Below are 20,968 nucleotides of genomic sequence, written 5' to 3' on the forward strand. Positions count from 1 at the left end.
GAGTTTTGACAATCTACCCAACTCTATCAACATCTTGGCCATAACCCTTTTCACGACAGTCACCACCTCCTTAAGTACTTCAATGGCCCCATCCAACCCTTTGGTGGCACCATCTTTAAACTCCTTCCCCTCAGGTTTCTTCCTTGCCCCTTTGGGCCCCTTTTTTTCCTGACTTGCTGATTGCCCTAGAGGTTCCCTTCCCACCGTGTACATGGAGCAATCACAGTGGCCCTGGCAAGGGATTTTAGCATCTTTCCACTGTTCACATCACGCTTTTTTCAGGGTAGGAATAAGGGACATCTATTTGCTGCATAATCCCACTGGGGTACAAACTTCCCTTTGTCAAAATCCCAGGCATTGCCCCCCTCCCCCTGTCTCCTTCATTCCTATCAAAGCTGATGTTTACAATCTTATCATCCCCAGCCAAGGGCGATAATATATTTGCTATAGATATAAACTGACACACTTCCACCACCACCTCCTCCACCCTATCACCACACCCTCCCCACATCTACGCTCTAGATTTTATATCAAGGATAAGTTGGTCTTCTGGGGGGCTGGGTATTGCAGATTCAACATTATTGTCCGGGAACCCACTTTGTGCTAGAGTAGATGGTAACACAATCACACAAGGCGCAAACCTTTTTCCGGAATCCAGGTTCCCTTCTACAAATCTGCATGTTTTGCCCTCTTGCTACCCAGCTTTCTTGTCTATAACAAACTCATCAAGCGTTTCCATCTGTAGGGTTGCATCTTCCGTGCGCCGACTCTTACTAGTGCGTGGTTGCTAACTCAGTTGGGACAGTCTAAACCAATCTCTGTAATGCCATTGTGCCGTTCCCGAATCACACAATTGGATTTGACCTTTCTATTCATGAGGGCCCTCCTCAATATCATACAAAAGGGCCTCAATTTCAGCTATTAAAACATTGGTATCCTGTATTGGTTTAAACGTTTTAAAAGACTCTTTGATCCTCCTCCTGCAGATATTTCAGTGGTAGCCTTCCTTTTTAACATTATAAAGTGTCTCAACTACTTACAGCAGAGCTTAGGGTGAACAATAAAGCTTAGGCTGTCAGGGCTCGCGCTAGATCCCCAAACAGGACGGGTTGGAAACTGCTCAATGTGCCATTCAAAGTCCGTCCCAGGTTCGACCTCTGGGAGAGGGTGAGAGTAAGTGGCGGAGCGAGGCACACCCAATGGCTAAGGGGGCTGCCTTAGTCCATCTCGCCCTCCTCGCCTCTGTGACCCTCTGGACTACCAGCCTGTGTCGGTTACTTGAATCAGTTAAATACCCCCTTGCTGCAGCAATCCACAACAGGACTATGAAAGACAGACTCAGCAGGCTCGAGGCCAGATGGCTTGGTTTCTTGGTTTCTGGATGCAGAAGCCCCCTCAAGTTACAAGAAAAACTGCAGTGGCTCCCGAAGGCCCAAAAGCCAAAGTACTTGTGGGTGGGGGTGTACTGAAATTCGGCTTTGAGTAATTATTCGGCCGAATTCCGGTTGAAATTAACTATTCGGCATTCGGCCGAATAATTATTTAATTATCACTCGAAGCCGAATGTTATATCATAAGGTAGGTTTATGGGCACAGTGGATTCTTAGTTGTGTTCTTTTTTTTATGCTGCGTGAAATGCCATCTGCCACTAATGTTACCAAAATGTTGAGGGGGTATGAGGGCAGGGGAGTTAGATGCAAATGATACTATACAGAGCAAACTGCTGGTCGCACTATAATGTTTAAACTAAGTGCCCTGTAAAACCATTTCATAAAGTTGGCTCCCCCCAATCTTTAACATGTGATGTGTTAAAACTCAAAAAGTGTTTCAGTGCCAGTTGAACCAGAAGCCTGGCCCTCATGCATGCATTTATACACAGATTGCCACGTATCTTGTCACAGTTCAAGTAAACGTAGTGCATGCCCTGCACTGAAGGATATGAAGACTGGGGCTGTGCCTCAACGGCCAGGAGGCCTAAACGTTTCTAGAATGCGGACATTATCGGAACGGGAATGAATACGTGTCTTTTATTGTATGACATGAAAGGTAACGTTTCTATGATGCACACAGCACCTGCACGTCACAGTGCTACACAGGGGGCACGAGGCAGGCAGAGTGTTACTCTGGTTCCATGAGGTACACAAGGCTTTGCCTCCTGAAAGGCAGAAGTATCACGTCTTCCTCCACAGAATCGCCTTAATCTGTGGCCGAAGTGGTCAGACGTTTCAAGGGTGGCCACTCTACCGTGCCCCTTCAGGTCGAGAGGAGCAGATCAGCCTATTACCCGGCCCATCCTTTAGGGAGTAGCTCGCACAGCTCCACAGATTTGCCATCACATATGCACTAACCCCTGGGACAGACGCAGTTCGCAATCCAGGAAGAGGCCACTGCACACAGGCGGGATTCCCAAAAGAAGATACGAGTGCTGTTCGTTTGATGCTCTGCATTAGCCACCTCCGCAATCCACATGCCCTACAATCGTAAATTACGGAGTGGTCACTACATGGTATGGAGCTTTTTTTTTTATATTGCGCCAATCACCACAGTAGTTTTTCAGTAAAATCAGGTGGAATAAATGGCATGCGTACAGTGGAGAATTGCTTGTTTCGTTACTGGGATTTACTTTCGCTAACTGTATTTTAAAAAGAAATTGCAAGTGCAACAGGCAGCACTGATTATTCAAAGTCCTCACGTGTTGTCCTCTTGTCATGGGAACTGCTATCCTGCTTCATAGAGTCACGCTAAATGACAAAAGTGTCATTTTCTTCCCTCTCCCTGCTTGGGCAGCACTTAATTTGCAGTTACACCCCTACAATTAACAGCCTTGCTGAAATAGGTTGTGAGCCTATTTCTGCTGCTTTTGCATCCCTTAAAGGGCCCATTAAAGCACAGCAGGGTCTGTTCTACTTGGGCTGTTCACTTGAGTGGTTTTTATGCAGCTAGTGCTCCCACCCCTTTCTTTCTTTTTACGGTCGCCCATTGACACTAATTGCTTTGCTCTGTGATGTGCCAGTGAGTCTGGCTTGTGCATTCATCCCATAGAAGGTCTTTGAATGACCTGGAGCTATGGAGATAAGTGGCCAGTGATAAATTGCAGATTGGGAAAGACGCCTTTCTCAGATAAAAAAAGCCACAAGACATCCGTTTTGGCATGAAGGACAAGCACTGACCAAGGGGAATGGGGGGGCTGGTGGGAGGGGTGGAGGGGCTGGTCTTTGTGAGTGTAGCAGCCTAGTTGCATACAGATATAGCTGCTCAATCCAGATAACAGCGGCAGGTCTTTTGGGAGCTCCTTTCCTTATGTTATAGGAACAGGCTTCAAACCTGCAGCTCCACATTGCTGTAACTTTATGAAAAGACATATCCTCGCTGCAGTGTGCAGTAAAATAAAACCCTCTCCAACACAGGGCACAACAATGTGTTTTTCCAGCTAAATCGAAAGTAAGGTCAAAAGAGACTCGAAAGGCATGAGATGTTTTGCATGAGTTTCTCACAATGGGGCCCGAAGTAACTAACAGATTCAAAAACACGGCCCCTTCCCAGATGCCAGGACCCTTCACTCCACAGCTCCCCATTTGATCTTGTCAGCTGGTGGTTCAGACTGAAAAACGAAGTTCTGACATTGCGGGACAAATTCGTGGGTTAGAGGGGTGTTTGAGGGTGGGCAGCGAGGGGTGCAATCTAGTCGACAAGGCCTCATGGATTGCCTGTGAAATACACTTGTTTTGGGTTAAATGAAAATACAGCCATGCACGCAACACCCAATCTATTTATATGCACTATGCATGTCCTTCACAGAAGTCCTGTTAAAACAAGCATTGGCAAAGCCAACAGATTTGGCTTGTTATGCATATATTGATACATTTTTAGTAGTAAACTACTATTCGGCTCACTATTCGGTTCCGGCCAAATACTTTTCCCAACTATTCGGTATTCCGCCGGATAGTAAATTTACTATTCGGTACACCCCTACTTGTGGGTTACCTGAGGTTACTTCCTCGTTGCTTGGCCGTGACAAAAAAAAAAGCTTGCAGGAAGAGGTACACACCACTGGCTCAATCCACTCGTTAGCCACCGGTCAATGGAACGCAGACGGATGTTGCTTCTGATGTGCAAATTAGAAGTGGGCCGACTAGCCTTGGCCCCGAACAGCCACCGCAGCAAACAGCCACCCTTATGCTTGACGGGCTTTCACCGCTCCGGCGCGCTGGTCCCATTTTTGTAGTGGTGGGCGGGACTCCAGACTTGCAGCAATCGGGTGGATGAATCAAGCGGCAAACAGCCGCTCTTACGCCTTGTAAATATAATGCTAAAGGTTTCTGCACCAATAAACAAGGGCCAATTTACAGTCCTTTTTCAGTTTAATATATTATGCCAAATGTGTTCCCAACTTTGCCAGCAAACCTGTTAACATGAGGGCACTGTTGAAGCTTTGGCTTCCTGGCTTTTGTTGCAGTTCTGTCAACAACTATGTGACTGTTAGAGGACTTGGATAATCATTGGCCAGACAAACATTTCAAGATATTAATATGTGGTATACCAGTGGCCTTGAAGGCTAACCATAAGTCACTTGTACACGTTTTCATCAAACGGTATGTCCTCATCGTCTCGGCGCATTTCCAGGTGGATTGAGTAGCTTATGGAACATAGCACCTTGTTTAAATATGAATTCAGGGATAACAAATGTCAGTGCAAATTGCTTATCCAAACTCACGGGCCAAGTTGAACCACCATTAGAGTGCCATTCGGAACGCCAGAACAGTGAAGTATGTATGGTGGCTATGTCCACTCTGGTAATAAGTAAGGAGGAATTGTTGGAGATCAGTAGGGTAGATCAAGGTCAATCACATTTGTAAGAGTATCCTGAAACAGAGGACAGTCTTAAAAGGTACATTGTCAGTTTTCAGCAGGTTTTTCCAGAGCCAGAGCACAGTGGGAGAGGAAAGATTTGTTGCAACAAAGTTATTCCTTCTTCCTCATTGAGAGGAAGAATCATAAGCGTAGCTTACTTATGGCATCTTAGTAGAAGCATGACTAAAATTGGCTGGGGAGAAGTACCAGGAATGGACAATAAAGTATATGCTATGGAGAGGAATTTTCAATACAAGTGATGAGTCTATGCAATAGAGTTGTCAACCTCTTATACTCCATACCGTACCAAAAAGAACATGGACTAAGTTAGCAATGGCTATTGCAGGAACCTTTTAAACCTTTGGGAGCAAAAATGTGCACAATTTGGTTCTAGTGGATTATATATTCAAATGGTTATGATGGAAGGTTATTTTAGTGACGAAGGCTGCTACGAATATTTTCATAAAAGTGAGATACTGACAGATAATGGAATCAAGGTTTTCTCGAAAGAAAGGACTTTCGAAAAGAGATTAATATTTCCTGTCAGTACAAAGCACTATACAGTTCTGCACTGATGTTGTGGTTCTTAAAATAATTAACAGTTCTAATAAAGGGTTTAAGTGGCAAGGTAAAGGATCATGACTTACAGAGTTGTCTCGTATTACAGCACACAGTAAACCCCTTTATAATGAGAGGATGGAGCCAGGGAAAAGATCTGTGCTACACGGTCATATCCTGGATGAGAGGCTCCAGAAGAAGTGTTATTCCTTGGAAACATTGCAAGTGCATGCTTAAGTAATCTTCAGGTTTGTTTTTGAATTGGGAGACATGTTAGAATGTGGAGCTAGTCTTATGAATGAAGATATTTATCCTTGCCATATATCACTTACCAGAATTCTGCTGACATGTCGAACAACAATAGCTGTCATTGTCATTGTCATGCAGCATTAGAAGAGGGTCAGGACAGACAGGGCACACTTTTAGTAAACTACTCTTGACTACACCAAGATCAAGACTCGTTTATTGCTACAGAGTACTATATGAAAATTGAAGATTGCTTTTAGCATGATCCGTAAAGAACATGTAACTTATGAATTCAGATTTATTGTTGTGTGTGTACAGATAATCAAAAGGAATATTAATTGATATAGAGAACCAAATTATGGACTTTCTCAAACCAATACATTCTGGGCCATGAGCTCCAGGACCTTTTTGGAAAGTATCATATTGGGCTGACATACGAACAGACTAATCAGAGTTTCTTGGAGCATTTCGGAATCAGAGGTAGGGGATGTGACATCCTATGTTAGTTCACCCGTTGATAACATCACAGTGTAAACCTTCATTTCCTGTGGGCTTTCTCGTGAGCATGAGATGTGTCTCACGTTGTTAGGGCTGTCATGTTTGTTTACACTCTCGTATCATTATACATCCTACGGGTGTTTTTTTTTTTTGTTTTGGCGCACCGGGGGTTTAGAAGGTTGATGGTAGGCTCCCCCAGCAGGGGGAGCAGGGTTGTCAGTGAGGTGATTTCACCTCAGGACTGTCGCGGGCCCTCCTCCTGGCAGAGACAGTTGGATCGTACCTGCGTAGGATAAATTGCCGGAGGGGATCGTAGAGGAAGAGCAGGGGAGAGGTGAATGAAGACAGGAGCTCGAGTCTGCCACTGAGGGCATCTGGGCCCTCTGGTATCCAGTGACGTTCCCTCCTGTTAGGCCGTCCGCCTGGCGGAAGCCAGTCCCTCTCCCCATCTAGGGTCGAGTGAGTGTGCCGGGGGCCTTACTTGGCAGGCATTTCAACCGGCAAGCCACCGCTACCAAGAGAGAGAGCGGAACGGTGTGTGCTCTAAGAATATTGAGTAGGTAGGAAAGGGAAACACTATCAACGGGCTCCGTGCCCTGTGTGAGCCACCTGCCAGCTAACACGTGGGCCGTGGAGGGCCCGGATGGATGATCTTTTTGTCCTCTCCTGTTCCTTTCGGAGACGCTGTGAAGAAGGCGCTGTGGTGCCCGGAGGGGATTGGGGCCTCCCTGATACTTGAAGGATCCCTCAAATTGCTCATGTGGCCAGTCTTAGACTCATGCTGGTATAGTGGGGATTGATCCGTGTTTCATGTGACATATTAGCCCTGAGGGGTACAGTGATTTGCCACGCCGGTAGTTTGAACACTTCACCCGCACTGGGGGCAGGACATGATAATTCCCTCTGGGATGGTTTTTCTGAGCAAGCCTTTCCGAACTCTGTGCTGAGAAGGGGTTACGGCCCTGTTCTTGACTGGGGAGCTTGACGTAATGTGGTGTGAGTGTGGTACCTCCCAGTGGTAGTCTGCAGCTACCTGTGTGAAGGGGGAGTTGGTGCGACCAAGTCGAATATTTATTTAACCAATGTGAATGCGCACGTTCTCATGTGACCTACATGATATTTTTGAATATTTATTTACCAAAGGTGAAGGCGCACTTACCCAGGTGACCACCCTGGTGTATACGAATATTTATTTAACCAAACTGAATGCACACGTTCTCATGTGACATATATGATATATTTGAATATTTATTTACCAAAGGTGATAGCGCACTTTCCCAGGTGACCACTCTGGTGTATACGAATATTTATTTAACCAATGTGAATGTGCACGTTCTTATGTGACTTACATGATATATTTGAATATTTATTTACCACAGGTGAATGCGCACTTTCCCGTGTGGCATACAGGATATATTTGAATATTTATTTACCAAAGGTGAATGCACACTTTCCCATGTGACCTAGATGATATATTTGAATATTTATTTACCAAAGGTGAATGCGCACTTTCCTCAGGTGACTTCTCTGTTAAATATGTGTATATTTAGTTAATCAAGGTGAATATACAAGTTCTCAGGGGATCTCCGAGGTATGTGAGGATTCATTGAACAAATGTGTATGCACAAATTCCCAGGGTCCAGCACTTAAATATAACAAATGGGAATTAATTGGCTCCCAAGGGCCCCACAGCATCCACTGAGAAAAACCTAAGGCAGAAAATGTGTAATTAATGATACTGAAAGCGATGAAATGAAAACTGTTGAATATTGTTACTTTCCTGTATTGTCTGAGAGACAGCCTCAGTTAGGAGCTCATTAATATAATATGGCTCATGTATAACAAGGATTGGTTTGACTGATACAAATATATAAAGGAAAGCGGTTCTCGCTTGTTACAAGAAGCCAGACTCTTGGCCTCATTACGAGTCACCCAGTATGGAAATAACGGTAACGGTAACCTGTCGCCACCGTTGTTTCCATACTGGGTGATCTTGAGTCCTGTAGGCGGGAGGTGTCATTCCCGCCAGGTCTGACCTGGCGGGTTTAACACCACCCGCCTGCAGGCGGATGTGGAAACACCGGCACCATCACGAGATGGTGCCGGTGTTTCCACTTCCCCATTCCCATTGAGTCCTATAGGACTCAATGGGAATGGGGGTTTACCAAATTCCACCTCCGGAATTCCCGGGTCACCGGGGTCGTAATGCCCGGTAATTCTGGGAATCACAGAGGCGGAATGTTAATACAAGTCCGGCGGTAACCTGCTGGAATTTTAGGCACGGTTACCGCCGGACTCGTAATGAGGCCCTCTGTTGATTTAACTAAGGGCACTGGTGTAGCTGTCTCCCAAATGGGTGGACCTCCCCTTGGTCCTTACCGGGGTCCATCCACATTTCCCCCTGGGTACTACTGGTAGGCACATATGTGCAGTGAGGTGTTAGACTCCTTTGCTCAGGTCTCCTACAGGTTGCAGTCCACTCATACATATAAGCAAACAAACAAACAAGGGAGAGGCACCTTACAACAGGAAGTCAAATTATATGACAGTTGACACTAATGACATCATAGGAAGCGCCACCAACATCCTATAACCTTGATATCACAGTAATTGGAAAAGAAACCCACGATAGTAAAATTAAAAGGTAACTTTTAAATCACAAAACAGGCAGATGGTAAGAATAGGTGTTGGAAAGGGGACACTAGATGTTGTGCTTGCAAGCAAAGGTTGAAGGTTGGAGATAGCCACACCTACTTGTTGTATATTATGTTTAGGTGCTGGACTGTAGAGTGTGGGCACAATATATTGCTGGATTACACATGTTCGGTGTAGTCAAAGTATTTACACTGTGCTGTGTATCCCTACTGCCTTTATTTAATTAAGGGAAAACATTTCATTTACTGAGCTTCATGTTGCCAAAAAATTGTAGAGCTATCACCTAGTAAATATAGTGAGCAAATACTAGCACAGATTCTACAGGTTATCCACACTTTAGTACACCTGGTCCAATGTTTCTTCTTTAGATGCATGTTGGTTTACATGTTTTCTGGAGGTCCGTCTCTGGTAACCAGAAGTATGACCATATTTCTTGAAATGTATGTAAAGTCATCATCTGTTATTTCACATTTAGTTACCAGATTAATTAATTACAGACTCCAAGGCATGTTCTCACCCTTACTAAATTGAAATTGAGAAAAACCGGTAGAGAGAAGCATAGGGAGGGAAATGTATGTGCCTGAGATCTCTAGTGTATACGGTTGGAGAAGGGACTTAAGACTGACATGCCGGAATCAAGACTAAGGTCCCTCACTACTAGCCCACATCTCCTCTGGTAAACGTTTGATTTGGAAACAGGCCTACATGGTTAATTTATTAAACCTCACTACTACCACGCATATTTCCAATTGCACCTGGTGCAAGGTGAACAGATGGATCTATGTTACTGATGCCACCATGTCCAAATCCTTTTTTAATTTCAATATCAATTGCATTCTGGGAGTTGTTGTCTTAGTTCACTTAAATTGAGTACATTGGACTAATGAAAAAGTAAATAAAGCACATGATTGGAGAAACATTTCCCAGGTGACATGGAGTTATCTGATAACCTTAACCTGGTCCCATCTTTTATGTCTGTGATGATTCCAATCACAGAACGTGAGGAGTTACCACACTATGTTCATTTCTTGATCTTTATCGTTTTTAATCTGCAAGGTTCTCTGGCAGACTTTCGAAATTGTAGTGCAGTAACTTATTTTCTGTCAAATTCATAGTGGTAGGGTCTTGCACTGTGGCATACTGTGTGCTACCTTGGGCTTCAGAGGACGCAGGCCAGGCACTTAGTTTAGGTCGCAAGGAGTAAAAGGTGTCCACACCCTGTTCTCGGTGTTACTTACACACATTTGTTAATCACTGTGGTCAGAACAGGCCATTCCACTTTACAATTCCCAGCCTCTTATAATTCCATTCTCTCCAGGTTTCAGGTCTGTCTAAGTGGCTGGGGGACCAGATGATGCCACTTCACAGTATTCCGCCCTGGGCTATTGCCATGATTCTGTCTCTCTTGATTGCCGTTTTTACTGAATGCGCCAGTAACGTGGCCACAGCTACGCTCTTCCTGCCCATCCTGGCCTCCATGGTAAGATCACTTGGTTATATTTACGGACTTTGGAATGTCAAAGCATGCTAAGAGTGCTAAATAAGTATACAATCTGTAAATTGTATGTTGCTGCAGCAGACCTTCTGGCCTATAAAAAATTGGAGATTGTATAGAAGTCTGAGTTTCCTGAAAAGATGTACTTGTACAGAGTTAGTCACATCTCATAAGATATATCCAGCTTTCTAGTGAGTATTTGTCAGTGCCTTTTCGCCTGCCTCTAATACTTGTACTGATGAGCTGAACAGCATTATACAGCTGCCACAGTTTAACACAAGATATGCAGTTCATGGAAATGGAGATTGGGTTGGATCCTGGCCCATCCACATCTGCTCTACATATTTCTGAAATGCCCTTTTCTTCTTTCATGGGAGATAGGTCCAAGCGTATGAAAAAACAAATTCTTCCACTTGTGGGTGTGCAGCATTGTGTAGGAATGCCATCTCACAAGGGTGTTGGAGCCCTATTATTTTTTTATTATTGTTAATAATAATACAATTATGTGGGTAATCCATCTCAGCCAATCAGACTCCCTTTCAGAAAAGTTCCATGCCAAAATCATTGTACACCTTTGCCCTGCTGCATCTGTCTCCCTGATCTGCAGCTGCTGCTCTTCAGTGGGAAAGAACAGGTTCAAAGATCTCAGATGCCATCTTTGACAGCTGCTTTGACAACAAAGTCATTGCAGACAGAGATTGCATTTAAATCTGCACCTCTGATCCAAAACCATAATAATTTGAACTATTCATCTGGTGGCAGGATAATCTCTAATAATTAGACATAGCAGGATTTTAGTATGGTGACTAATAGCTCACACAATTATTAAAGTCATATCTGATTTGTAGCACACACATGTCAACGCTGAGAGCCGAGGCCAGGTCTGGACAGCCTATATTGATTATAGTCAGACTACTTTTCTCTAACAATGGGCAGGAGGACTGTCTCCTTTGATCCATTGGAAGGTTGGATAACCCCCCTCCAGCCCCAGAAGCTCCCAGGAGAGGGACTCCTGGGAACCAAGCTTCAAGGAAGCACACCCACAACAAAATAACTCGCTTCAAAAGGGCCTTTAAAAACTGCAGTCTTATAAAGGGGTTGAGATAGGACAGTCAGGCAGAGCAGAAGGGCAAGAGGAAGGATTCCTCCATCTTGGTTTTCAGTTGGCTTCTATTTCCTTCCTGTCACCTTCACTTCCAACAGAGCAAAGCACTTTGCATTTGATGCAAGAAAGCAAAAGTCACTTGTTGGCTTGACAGGGATTGGATCCCTTAAAACAGTCTTGCTTTAATCCAATCCGTGTTGGTGTTTTGCCTGTATAAGGAACTCCCATTCCTTTTTTCCTTGAATCATCTTGGACTCTTATGGACAGAATAATTCATTTGGACCATGTTGGGGGAGGAGTCACTTTAAAAGTCACCTGCAAGAGGTGAAGACGTGTTTCAAGGCAGAGGCAAGCTCTGCTCCCTACCCATCCCCAGGGCACATTGGGGTGACCTGCTGTTGGACCAAGACCTGCATTGTCTGCCAGCTGCACAGGTATATGGGCTCCTCAATGGAGGTGAAGGACTCATGCAGGCCTCTGCTGGGTGAGGGTGAAGATGAAAAGGACCAATCTTGTCCCTGAGCCCTGGACTGGAACTCACAGAACCAGAAGAAGCCAAGCAGCTAGATTCTTCAATTCGACTGCTTCGAAATGTCCTTGTGAATGACTCGACCTCTTTCGTACGACTTCAAAAAACCAGGAACTTCCTCGAACCGCTGTGTCGTTGCATCAAAATGGTTCACCGCCAACTGATCACTTCACTTGCTCCAACTCGAGCAAGAAGCTACATTGCAGAAAACTTTAAACCACCCCTTCTTGAACACTGCAATGAACCACCAAAATCATCGTCATCGACCCAAACTTGACCACCAAACCGACCCTGGTGGCCTCATAAAACTGCATCGCTTGAATGCTGCATTGAACGGCACAGAGCTTCATCTTGAACCCGACTTGACACCAACTCCCCATTTGGATCACTGCAACCCTCTGCATCGGACCTGGTTTGATCCATACATACAGCACTCCGAAGCCTGGTGTGATGCCATCTAATGGAATAAGAACCAATTCAGGTACTTCTCAGAGGTCCAGCCTCCATGGCCCACTGATGGGACCCTATAGACATATATGACACCTATATGTACCTTTTTCTGCAAAGACTTTCTTTCAAGGGACGTTGTTAATTTGTTGCCTTTCACCCCTGCTTGATTCCCCACAGTGCTTGCTATGCTTACATTCTGCATATTCAGTATTCTCACAGGTGTGTTTTTTTGTGTTTTCTAGTACTGTTATATTGCATATTGATGTGTTTAAATTTAAATATATATATATTTGTATAAAACCTTTATTCAACATTTCTTTATTCTGGACTATTTCTACGATTGCTGTCTGGGTTCCTGCGGTTATCACATTCACATCCCTCTAGGGAGTATAGCCTCACCAATTTTTTTTTTGTTACCATAAAAAGCTAAGGATGCACATCTCTTGACTGTGCCTGTTTCACCTTTAGGTTTGGGATCACTGTTGGTTTGTAACAGTGTCAGGGATGAGTAGCCACTACTCACCCTTGTACTCCTGCAGGGCAGTAGTCATTTCATAACAAGCATGTAAACTGAAGTTCAGGAATCCCAAGGTGATACATTTTAAATTGAGCAAAACACTCCTCAAACGAGTTTGATTGATATGCTACATCAGTTTAAACCTTAGATTCTTTTCGAGAATTGATCTTTTGTTCGACTTTCATTCCCAGCCCTCTCAAACCTATCACTCATTGAGCTCAATGCCTCTCACTTCAGCACAGAATGACTGAAACCAGTCTTGTATTCTGACCCTTTTACCTGGTAACCAGGACCTCAAAGTCACAAATTGTCTCATTTTCATTACACAGGTTCATAAACTGCTGGAGGCTGATGCGTGTAATGTTTACTAAACCAATCACTGGCTGTTCTGCAGCTGCAGTTCCAGCAGCACGTGCTGCATGAGCTATTCTGCATGCTCAGTTTAGAGGCAGGACTGGCCAGAGATTGAAGATAGTCGACCCTCTCACCCCCAAAGAATAGAAACACTGAGGCAGCCCTCAGCATATTCTGCCAATATCAGTCAAAATAGGCACTGTACAACTGTTAAGGGTGTTTTTGTAGTACATGAGTACACTGCCAGGGCTGTGCCTTGTCTGTGTCACAGTCCCCTCAACCCATCCTCCTTCTGGTACAGACTATGCCCATAAAGGCTCCAATTTTCCCATTGTTTAGCTGTTGTGTGTGCCACTTAGCATCTACAAATTTGTTGTTACTTCAGCAATCCTCTTTCTAAAATGTCTTTACCTAACCATAAAAGACAGCAATGATGCGCAGATCTATGGTGCTTAGAAATTCGTGACAAAGCCCTATGGATTGGGGATCTGGATCATGCATTGATATTTTTCAAGCTCTCCTATTACCTCTGGTTACTTAAATCATTCCCATACCTGGCATGTGTTAGGACAGTTTTTCTGAAGTCCAACTAAGATCGTAGTAAAACCGTTCAACCAAGAGAGTACAAGACTATAGTCTTAGTATAGGGCTGTACCACCTGAGTATATGGTAGCGTAGACAGAGCATCCAGGCTTATCTTAGAAGGCAAAGAGGGCTGTAGGAAAGTACACTGAACCTGTAGTATACCAAGGATTCAATAGAAACACTGTCAACCAGAAGTGTTATAGAAAATAAAGGTTTATTATAAATAAAAATAGGCCAATTTAAGTCTTTGGGTAAGCACTGGTCATAGAGTCATAAACACATTATAAAAACAATGACTGAAGGTACAGAGGTATTCTGAAGAAGGTTTATGCTTTGGTCTAACAGTAATTTTAGGGAAGTCAAACCTTATACACATTTAGTATAGGCACACCTATTTGTTTTAACGAGTTTTAATCACCCGAGTGATTTTTACAAGTTAGTTGTAAGATCATAACCGAAGAGAAGAAAGTCAGGAGAAGACGACAATGGAATAGAAGAAGAAGCTCAAGAAGAAGACAGGAAGAAAACAAAAGCAAAGAAAAGAAGAAAAAAATGTATAAGAAGAATAAAATATACATAAAATATGCATAAAATGAAGCAATTTCAACACAGTAAATCGAGAATTAGAATAAGAGGCAGCCCCCTTCAAAGTTCTGTGGATTTTAAGTGTCTGATAAGAGCTCTGCTACTTTGTCCTTGAAAATTAGGTCCAGAATTTTGGTAGCTGCTATGGTCCAGGACGGTCTAGAGGCCCCCTATTAATCGTTCCCACCAGAGAGCTTCTTCTGTCCAGTAGGCTTTCTCCAAATGATGAAGCAGATATGGGGTTCTATATAGATTTGTACCCAGGCATGATAGCAGAAGGTGCTGCAACGTTTCAATAGTTTGGCTAGAGTTACAAAAGCGGCAGGTGTTGGTCGCAGAAACTCCTCTTATTTGCCGGATCTCATTTGTGAGGAGTAGAGTCAGCCTGGTGCGGAGAAGTGTCGATCGTGTTTTTCTGTTTGGATGCTTTATGAGAAATGGTTGGACTTCATTCAGTTTTCTGGTCGTTGTGGGCAGGTGCTGGGTCAATTTGTAAGCAGATGCTTTCTCTAACTTATTAATCCAGTCTGTTTCGTCTAGGCGTTTTTTTGTTTTGGTCGGATTGAAAACCAATTTGATGGTACTGCCACACTTCTAAAATTGATTTGCATCTGTTCTCCCAGGTGGCCAGCATTTTGCATTTTCCTGCGGTCATCTTTTCTTGGACCATGGCAAAAATCATAGGCGAGGATGGATCCTTAATCTTCCGATATAGCATAATAGATGCTCTAGTTACTATTGACTCCAAGGACGAGAGTGAGAGTTCACGTCGAATCAGTGCTATCGGTGTGGAAGCCGAAGGTTAAGGACTGATCGACAAAAGAGACTCCAATCTAGGCCATAAGAGATCAGGCAGAGATGGCATAGTGTCTGCTCCATAAGTGATTGTGGGTATCAGTTTCCCCCGATAGAACTTGAGCAGAGGCATCAATGAGAAGCGACCATATTTCCCGTCTTAAGATTTTGGCATGTGAGATAAGATTTTTCATTTTTGCATGTAGTTGCATTGCTAAAATGTTTTCCTGCCAAGAACCATGAGTGATTACCTCTTCTACTGTTCCTTTTTTCAAACACCATTATCTTCGTTTTTTGTTTATTGACTTCCAGGTCATTATCTTCAGTGTATTTAGTTAAGGAGGCTAGCTGACGTTGTAAGCCAATTGGGGTCTGGTCCAGTTGGATAAGGTCATCGGCATAAAGGATTCTAGGCACTTTCGTACTGCCCATTACTGGTGGAAAAGATCTTGTCTTGGCATCTGCTTCTTTGTAGTCCCCGAAATATGCCAAAAATAGGGACCGAGCCAGAGGGCAAACCTGTTTAACCCCTCGGGTGGTTGGTATCATGGCAGAAAGCAACCCCCTCAAATTTAGCCGGACCTGGATACTAGTGTTGGCGTGTAGGGCTTGTAGAGGGCCCAGGATCTCTAGCGGGCAGTTCCAGGCGCTTAGCTTTTTCCAGAGTTTCGTTCTGTTAACTAAATCAAAAGCCTGGGTAAAGTCTATGAATGCCAGGTATAGTTTCTGATTCCCTTTCAGGGCTTTTGATTTTAGTATGCTCAGTAGCAGGATATTAATGCTGGTTCCTATTCCCTTTTTGAACCCAGATTGTAAAGGGTCTTCACAGGGTGATTTTTTCGCCCAAAGATTAAACTGTTTCAGGAGTAAGGTACTGTAGACCTTCCCTATGACATCCAATAGTGCCACCGGGCGGAAGTTCCTTGGGTCGTCTTTTCTTCCTTTTTTGAATATCGGTATAATCACTGCTGAGGTCCAAGAGGGCGGGATCCTCCTGTGTGTAGAACATCTTTTGAAGATCAAGCTTAAAAGTTTTACCCAGTCTTCCGGAGCAGATTTTAAGTTTTTGCTAGAGAGGCCGACAGGCCCTGGTGCCCTTGAGATTTTCAGCTTGTTTATTGATAGTAGTATATCTGTTGACTCATGGAGATCAACCCAGGGTGCAGTTGCAGGTGGCGTTAAAGGTGGCAAAGGCGAGTCAGGAGATCTAAACAATGATGAGTAGAATTGGGTCCACGTTGACTCTGCAGTACTGTTTGACAGAACTGATTCTGTCAATTTGCTCCGTGGGTTGATCAATTTCCAGAAGTCTCTAGAGTTACTGTTGTTAATTTGCTCCAACATGGCCTCTGAATCCTTTTGATAGAGAGCAAGCCGATGTGATCTTAACCAGGTTTTGTAATTTCTTATTGCCTCTTTTGCGTGAGTTCTGTTAGTGTCTGTGTTATGTCGTGCAGCAGTTCTTCCTGCTCTGCGAACCACATTGCGCTTTGCCACCAATAAAGCGTCAAATGTGTGAATATGACACAGAGCTTCCAAGTTGGGTTGCTTTGAGCCGGTGTCAATGTATCTGAAAGCTTCTATGAGTGGTCTGTAGTCCACTTCGAGGCAGTTTCCACCCTTTGAATAAGAGACTGTAATGTCACAAATGTTTGCCCTGGTAACCTGTACCCTGTTTCCCTTGCTTTCCAGTTCGACATCTCCACGGTAATAAGCGGTCGCTGGTTTAGTTGATGACCATTTTATAAGCAGAAGATTATGGTCACTCTGAGCTGTATGTTGAACACTGAATTATGCCAAACGCGCTAGAAGAAGTTGCGAGGCATAAATGTAGTCAATGGTGGAGTACGCCAATCCACGCTTCCACGTTGGGATATTATTGGTTTCCCGTAGCGTAGTTGCTGTGTTAAATATTTGCCTTGATGTCATTAAGTTAGACCGCTCCTTACCCCGTTGGCAACCTTGGGAGGAAATAGAAACTGTTGGATCTGGTGAGTCCGTAGGGCATTTAATGTTAAGGTCTCCACAGATAATTACCTCACAAGCTTTCAGCTCTAAGTGTACATAGTCCAGCGTGGCTGTTACTAGGTCAAACAGTAAGTCTCTTTGGATTGACTTGGGGTTCCAGTAAATGGTCATAACAAGAAGGTGTGTTTGAGAGAACATTTCTGCGCTACCTCTTTGTGTAGCCATGAGAGGAGTACCGCTAGGATGAATGGAGACTTCAAAATGATCTTTACGATTTGTAGACCACTTACCATCCGAACAGTGATCATTAGTCCTGCCGAAGGCCTGCCTTTTTCCCCCGTCAGTGCCTCTGAGAAAGCAATTTCGAACCCGTCAAGTGTAGGTTTTTCTTTCAGCCACAACTCTGTAGGCATAAAATGTCATAGCCGCCGAGATTGATGTCACCTGGGGTTAAGTGGAGAAACCCCCTTGTGTTCCAGCCGGCTAGGGAAAGTAGCTGAGCAACTGACGGAGCACTGGACTGAAGTAGTGGCTAGTTGTTGAGACGAGATGAGAAGGCCTTCGGAAGCCACGACCATGTTTGAGACTGGAGATATGGTCTACGGCGGACCCCCTTTTTTTGGGCGGGTACATTTTGAGCTGCCCCGACTGAGACCTTGGAAGGTATGGGCTGAGTAATTGATCGGGGTGTTTGAATTTCCCTTTGGGGAGATGAGTGGACTGCGTCTGAACTGTGGCCTGATGGCAACCTTGATTGTAGCCCTTCTCTTGATGGAGATTCAGGTTTTTGTGAAACAATTTGCTTGTCATCAATACCTCGTTCTTTGAATTCTGGGGGGTAAAACCATAGATTATTTTAAATTATTTTACAGTAAGTCAAGGGTAGTAGACCCTGACAGTTATGCAGTGATGCAAGAGTAGTAGACCCGGTCAGTTAGGCAGTGACGCTCAGCAAAGAAATCACATAGTAAACCAACCTACAAATATACTTGTCTGAATAGTGGAACACTCTTTCAAGGAACAGTAAAAACCTATAACTATTATTCACAATAACACACATTAAGCAAGAACTCTTTACACTAATTTAGGATTGCACCAGGCAGACCAGGGTCAGCTACACCTACAGAACATTTTTTAAGAATGGCATACAGCTATTGTAGGCAGGTAAAACCCATATACTTTTTAAAGGCGGGCACAGAAACTTAAAGGTAAGTATAACCTAATGCAGACTTATTCTAGACAGGCTAACAGCAAGTCAGGGAAGCAAGACCCAGTTGGGGCACTTATACATTTATATCCTAACAGGAATAGTAAAGTGAAGCCAACAGCATTGATTTTGGGGAAGAGGAACAACCAATTCAGAGGTGAGTAAAATAACCTTACATATCATTTTCAGAATGGCACAACACACATTCAAGGTAAGTACAACTATTGTAACTGTTGGCTCCCAGTTACTAACAAGCTCTTTCACAAGTCAGTACTCTTTAAACACTTGTTATACTTTTCAAGACCGAATTATTTACTTATCCAGTCCTTCCCTATTCTATTGCATGAGTTCACTCAGAGGCAGAAGAGGGACCCTAGTGGTCTAGAGGCCAGCTATAGGCAGGGTGATATAGGGTACAGTTGCAGAAAATGTTCCTGTGGAAGACTGTTAAAACAAGTAAGTAGTTCACTTTAACGTTAGTGAGGGTCCATGCACTTCCGAGGAGTCACCATAGGAGGATTCCAGCAGTGGGCCTGGATGAAATGGATGAGAGGATTTCCAATCACAGAAACAACCCAAGCTTTACAAAAATCACACAGGCTTAAGGTAAGTAAATACCCAAGCCAACACAGTACCTTAGCACAGAAGAAGAGTTGTGGCAAGAAGACTTCAGGGTCTGCAGCCAAAAACCCAGTTGATGAATTCCTTTATCATGAAGATTGAAGACGGGACACTGGAATGGCTTCAGCAGCCGCGATCAATGGGGAAGGCTGCAGGCAAGAGTTTCTTCACAGCTGGATGTGGCTCTGTGGTTTTAGCACCCTTTTCAGGAGTCAGATAAGGCTGAATATTGCTGATTGGATTCTTATTGTTTTTAAGGTCCAGCACTCTGGTGAGGGGAATTTTCAACCTTGCATCACATCTCTGGGGGTCCAGCAGGAGGCCACCAAAGTGTCAGCTCGATTTGGAATTCGGAAGACCATGCAGCGCACAATGTCTCAAGATCCCAGGGTATTGGGGTTTTGCAGCCACGCAAGGTCGCAGTACAACGTCGGATGATTCAAAATGCAGGTCTTCTTAAGTCTAGTGGATCTCACCAGGCTCTGGGTTGGGCGTGTCCTTTTCGAGATTCCCAGATTGATTGGAAGGAAGGGTAACAGCAATCTCTGGTTACACAGCAGGCTCTCTGGTCACTGGAAATTGCTATGGCTGCCGTTTCTTCTTCTTCCTCTTTGGTTTCAGCCCTAGCGGTCGACTTGTTAGCAGCTTCCAGGTTCAGAGTTTTTATTAGGAACTACAGCACAACCTGTGCATTTTCTCCCTGAATTTTACATTGTATCCCCCAGCACTCCACTTAAGGTGGTGTGTGCTGGCTCACTATATAAAATGTAAAGGGGGATGAAAATCTAAGAGTTTTGTCTTCAGCAGGAATGCTCCAGAGTGTCGGAAAAGCCAGGAAACGAGGGAGGAGTCCAGAACTCTGCAACCTAAGCCCAAATGTTGTAGGAAACTAACTTCAACCATACACTATGGAGAGACATAAAAACGTCACCTATAAACAGAGTAAAATATTAGGTTATAGGAGGAAAAAAGATTCCCCTTCCCCTAGGGACAAGGTAGAATAGTTACCTAATCAAAGCAAAACGTTCTGGGATTGACACAGGTCAGGAAGATTGATCATAGATAAGAAAATCTTAACCAACAGTCTGTGAGTGTGATATGCCCATATCTTCCCTGGCAGACCTCTGCCTTGAAATAACTGGCATGGGTTTCCAGAAAGTCTGTCTCTAAAAGGTTCTTGGCCAGAAATGCTCTAGAAGCCATGAGAACGATGCACTCTGTGGAAAACTAGCTAGCTAGCTACCTATGTGCTGTCTTTTTCCTTTCGAGCTGTCTTTCTATGTATCGATCGATCTGTGTGTGGCTTTAAGTGGGCAAGGACTCTGATTGACCAGGCCCCATCAGGGTTTCAGGTTTGGTTGTGCTAGTGGTCAGCTGGGGCTTCAAATCCGACTAAGGACAAATTCCCCCTCCTCTCCCGACATGCGGCTGGTGTCATTACAGGTCTTGCGAAAATGATTGGAGGAATTAGAAGATAAAAGGAACGATTTTGAGGCATGACAACTAGAAAGAAATCTATAATTTTGTTAATGTGCCCTTTATCTTCCCAAGAGGAGATGCTTTCAAATGTTTTTGAGCTGGAAAGTGGTTAGTTTTGTTGGTTGGCAGAATATTAGTTGGGTGTGTGGACTGGAAAAGTGCGAGTAAAACTACAGGTATTCTGTTGTCCGTGCCCTACATAAGTACATGCAGATCTCTGAAGCAGGCAAATCAACCCCTTCAGCCATCTTATTGGGAGGGGAAATGAGGGCCTGCAGAGGATAAGCATATCTAACACCCACGGGAACCAGCATTTAGCACATTTCATTTACTTTTTATTACAACATTTATATTTTAGTATATTTTTACTACTGATATATTATATTTATCATACCAATGTCTTAATACATTGTTCTTCCTTTAATACCAGGGGAATTTGATCGTATTTTATAGGCCACTTATATAGTTGC

General features: G+C 43.9%; 1 protein-coding gene across 3 annotated transcripts in view; it reads left to right on the forward strand.

Moving 5' to 3' along the window:
- The window catches only part of SLC13A5 (solute carrier family 13 member 5), an 856,016-nt gene that overhangs the window by 815,889 nt on the left and 19,159 nt on the right, over positions 1-20,968 (forward strand). For all 3 annotated transcript variants that reach the window (XM_069615030.1, XM_069615028.1, XM_069615029.1), the window contains one exon: positions 10,127-10,288. In XM_069615030.1, coding sequence (XP_069471131.1) covers positions 10,127-10,288 — 162 coding nt within the window. The remainder of the gene's footprint in view (positions 1-10,126; positions 10,289-20,968) is intronic.

Source organism: Ambystoma mexicanum, chromosome 9, assembly GCF_040938575.1.
Source record: "Ambystoma mexicanum isolate Mex_15411 chromosome 9, UKY_AmexF1_1, whole genome shotgun sequence".
Classification (NCBI taxonomy): domain Eukaryota; kingdom Metazoa; phylum Chordata; class Amphibia; order Caudata; family Ambystomatidae; genus Ambystoma; species Ambystoma mexicanum.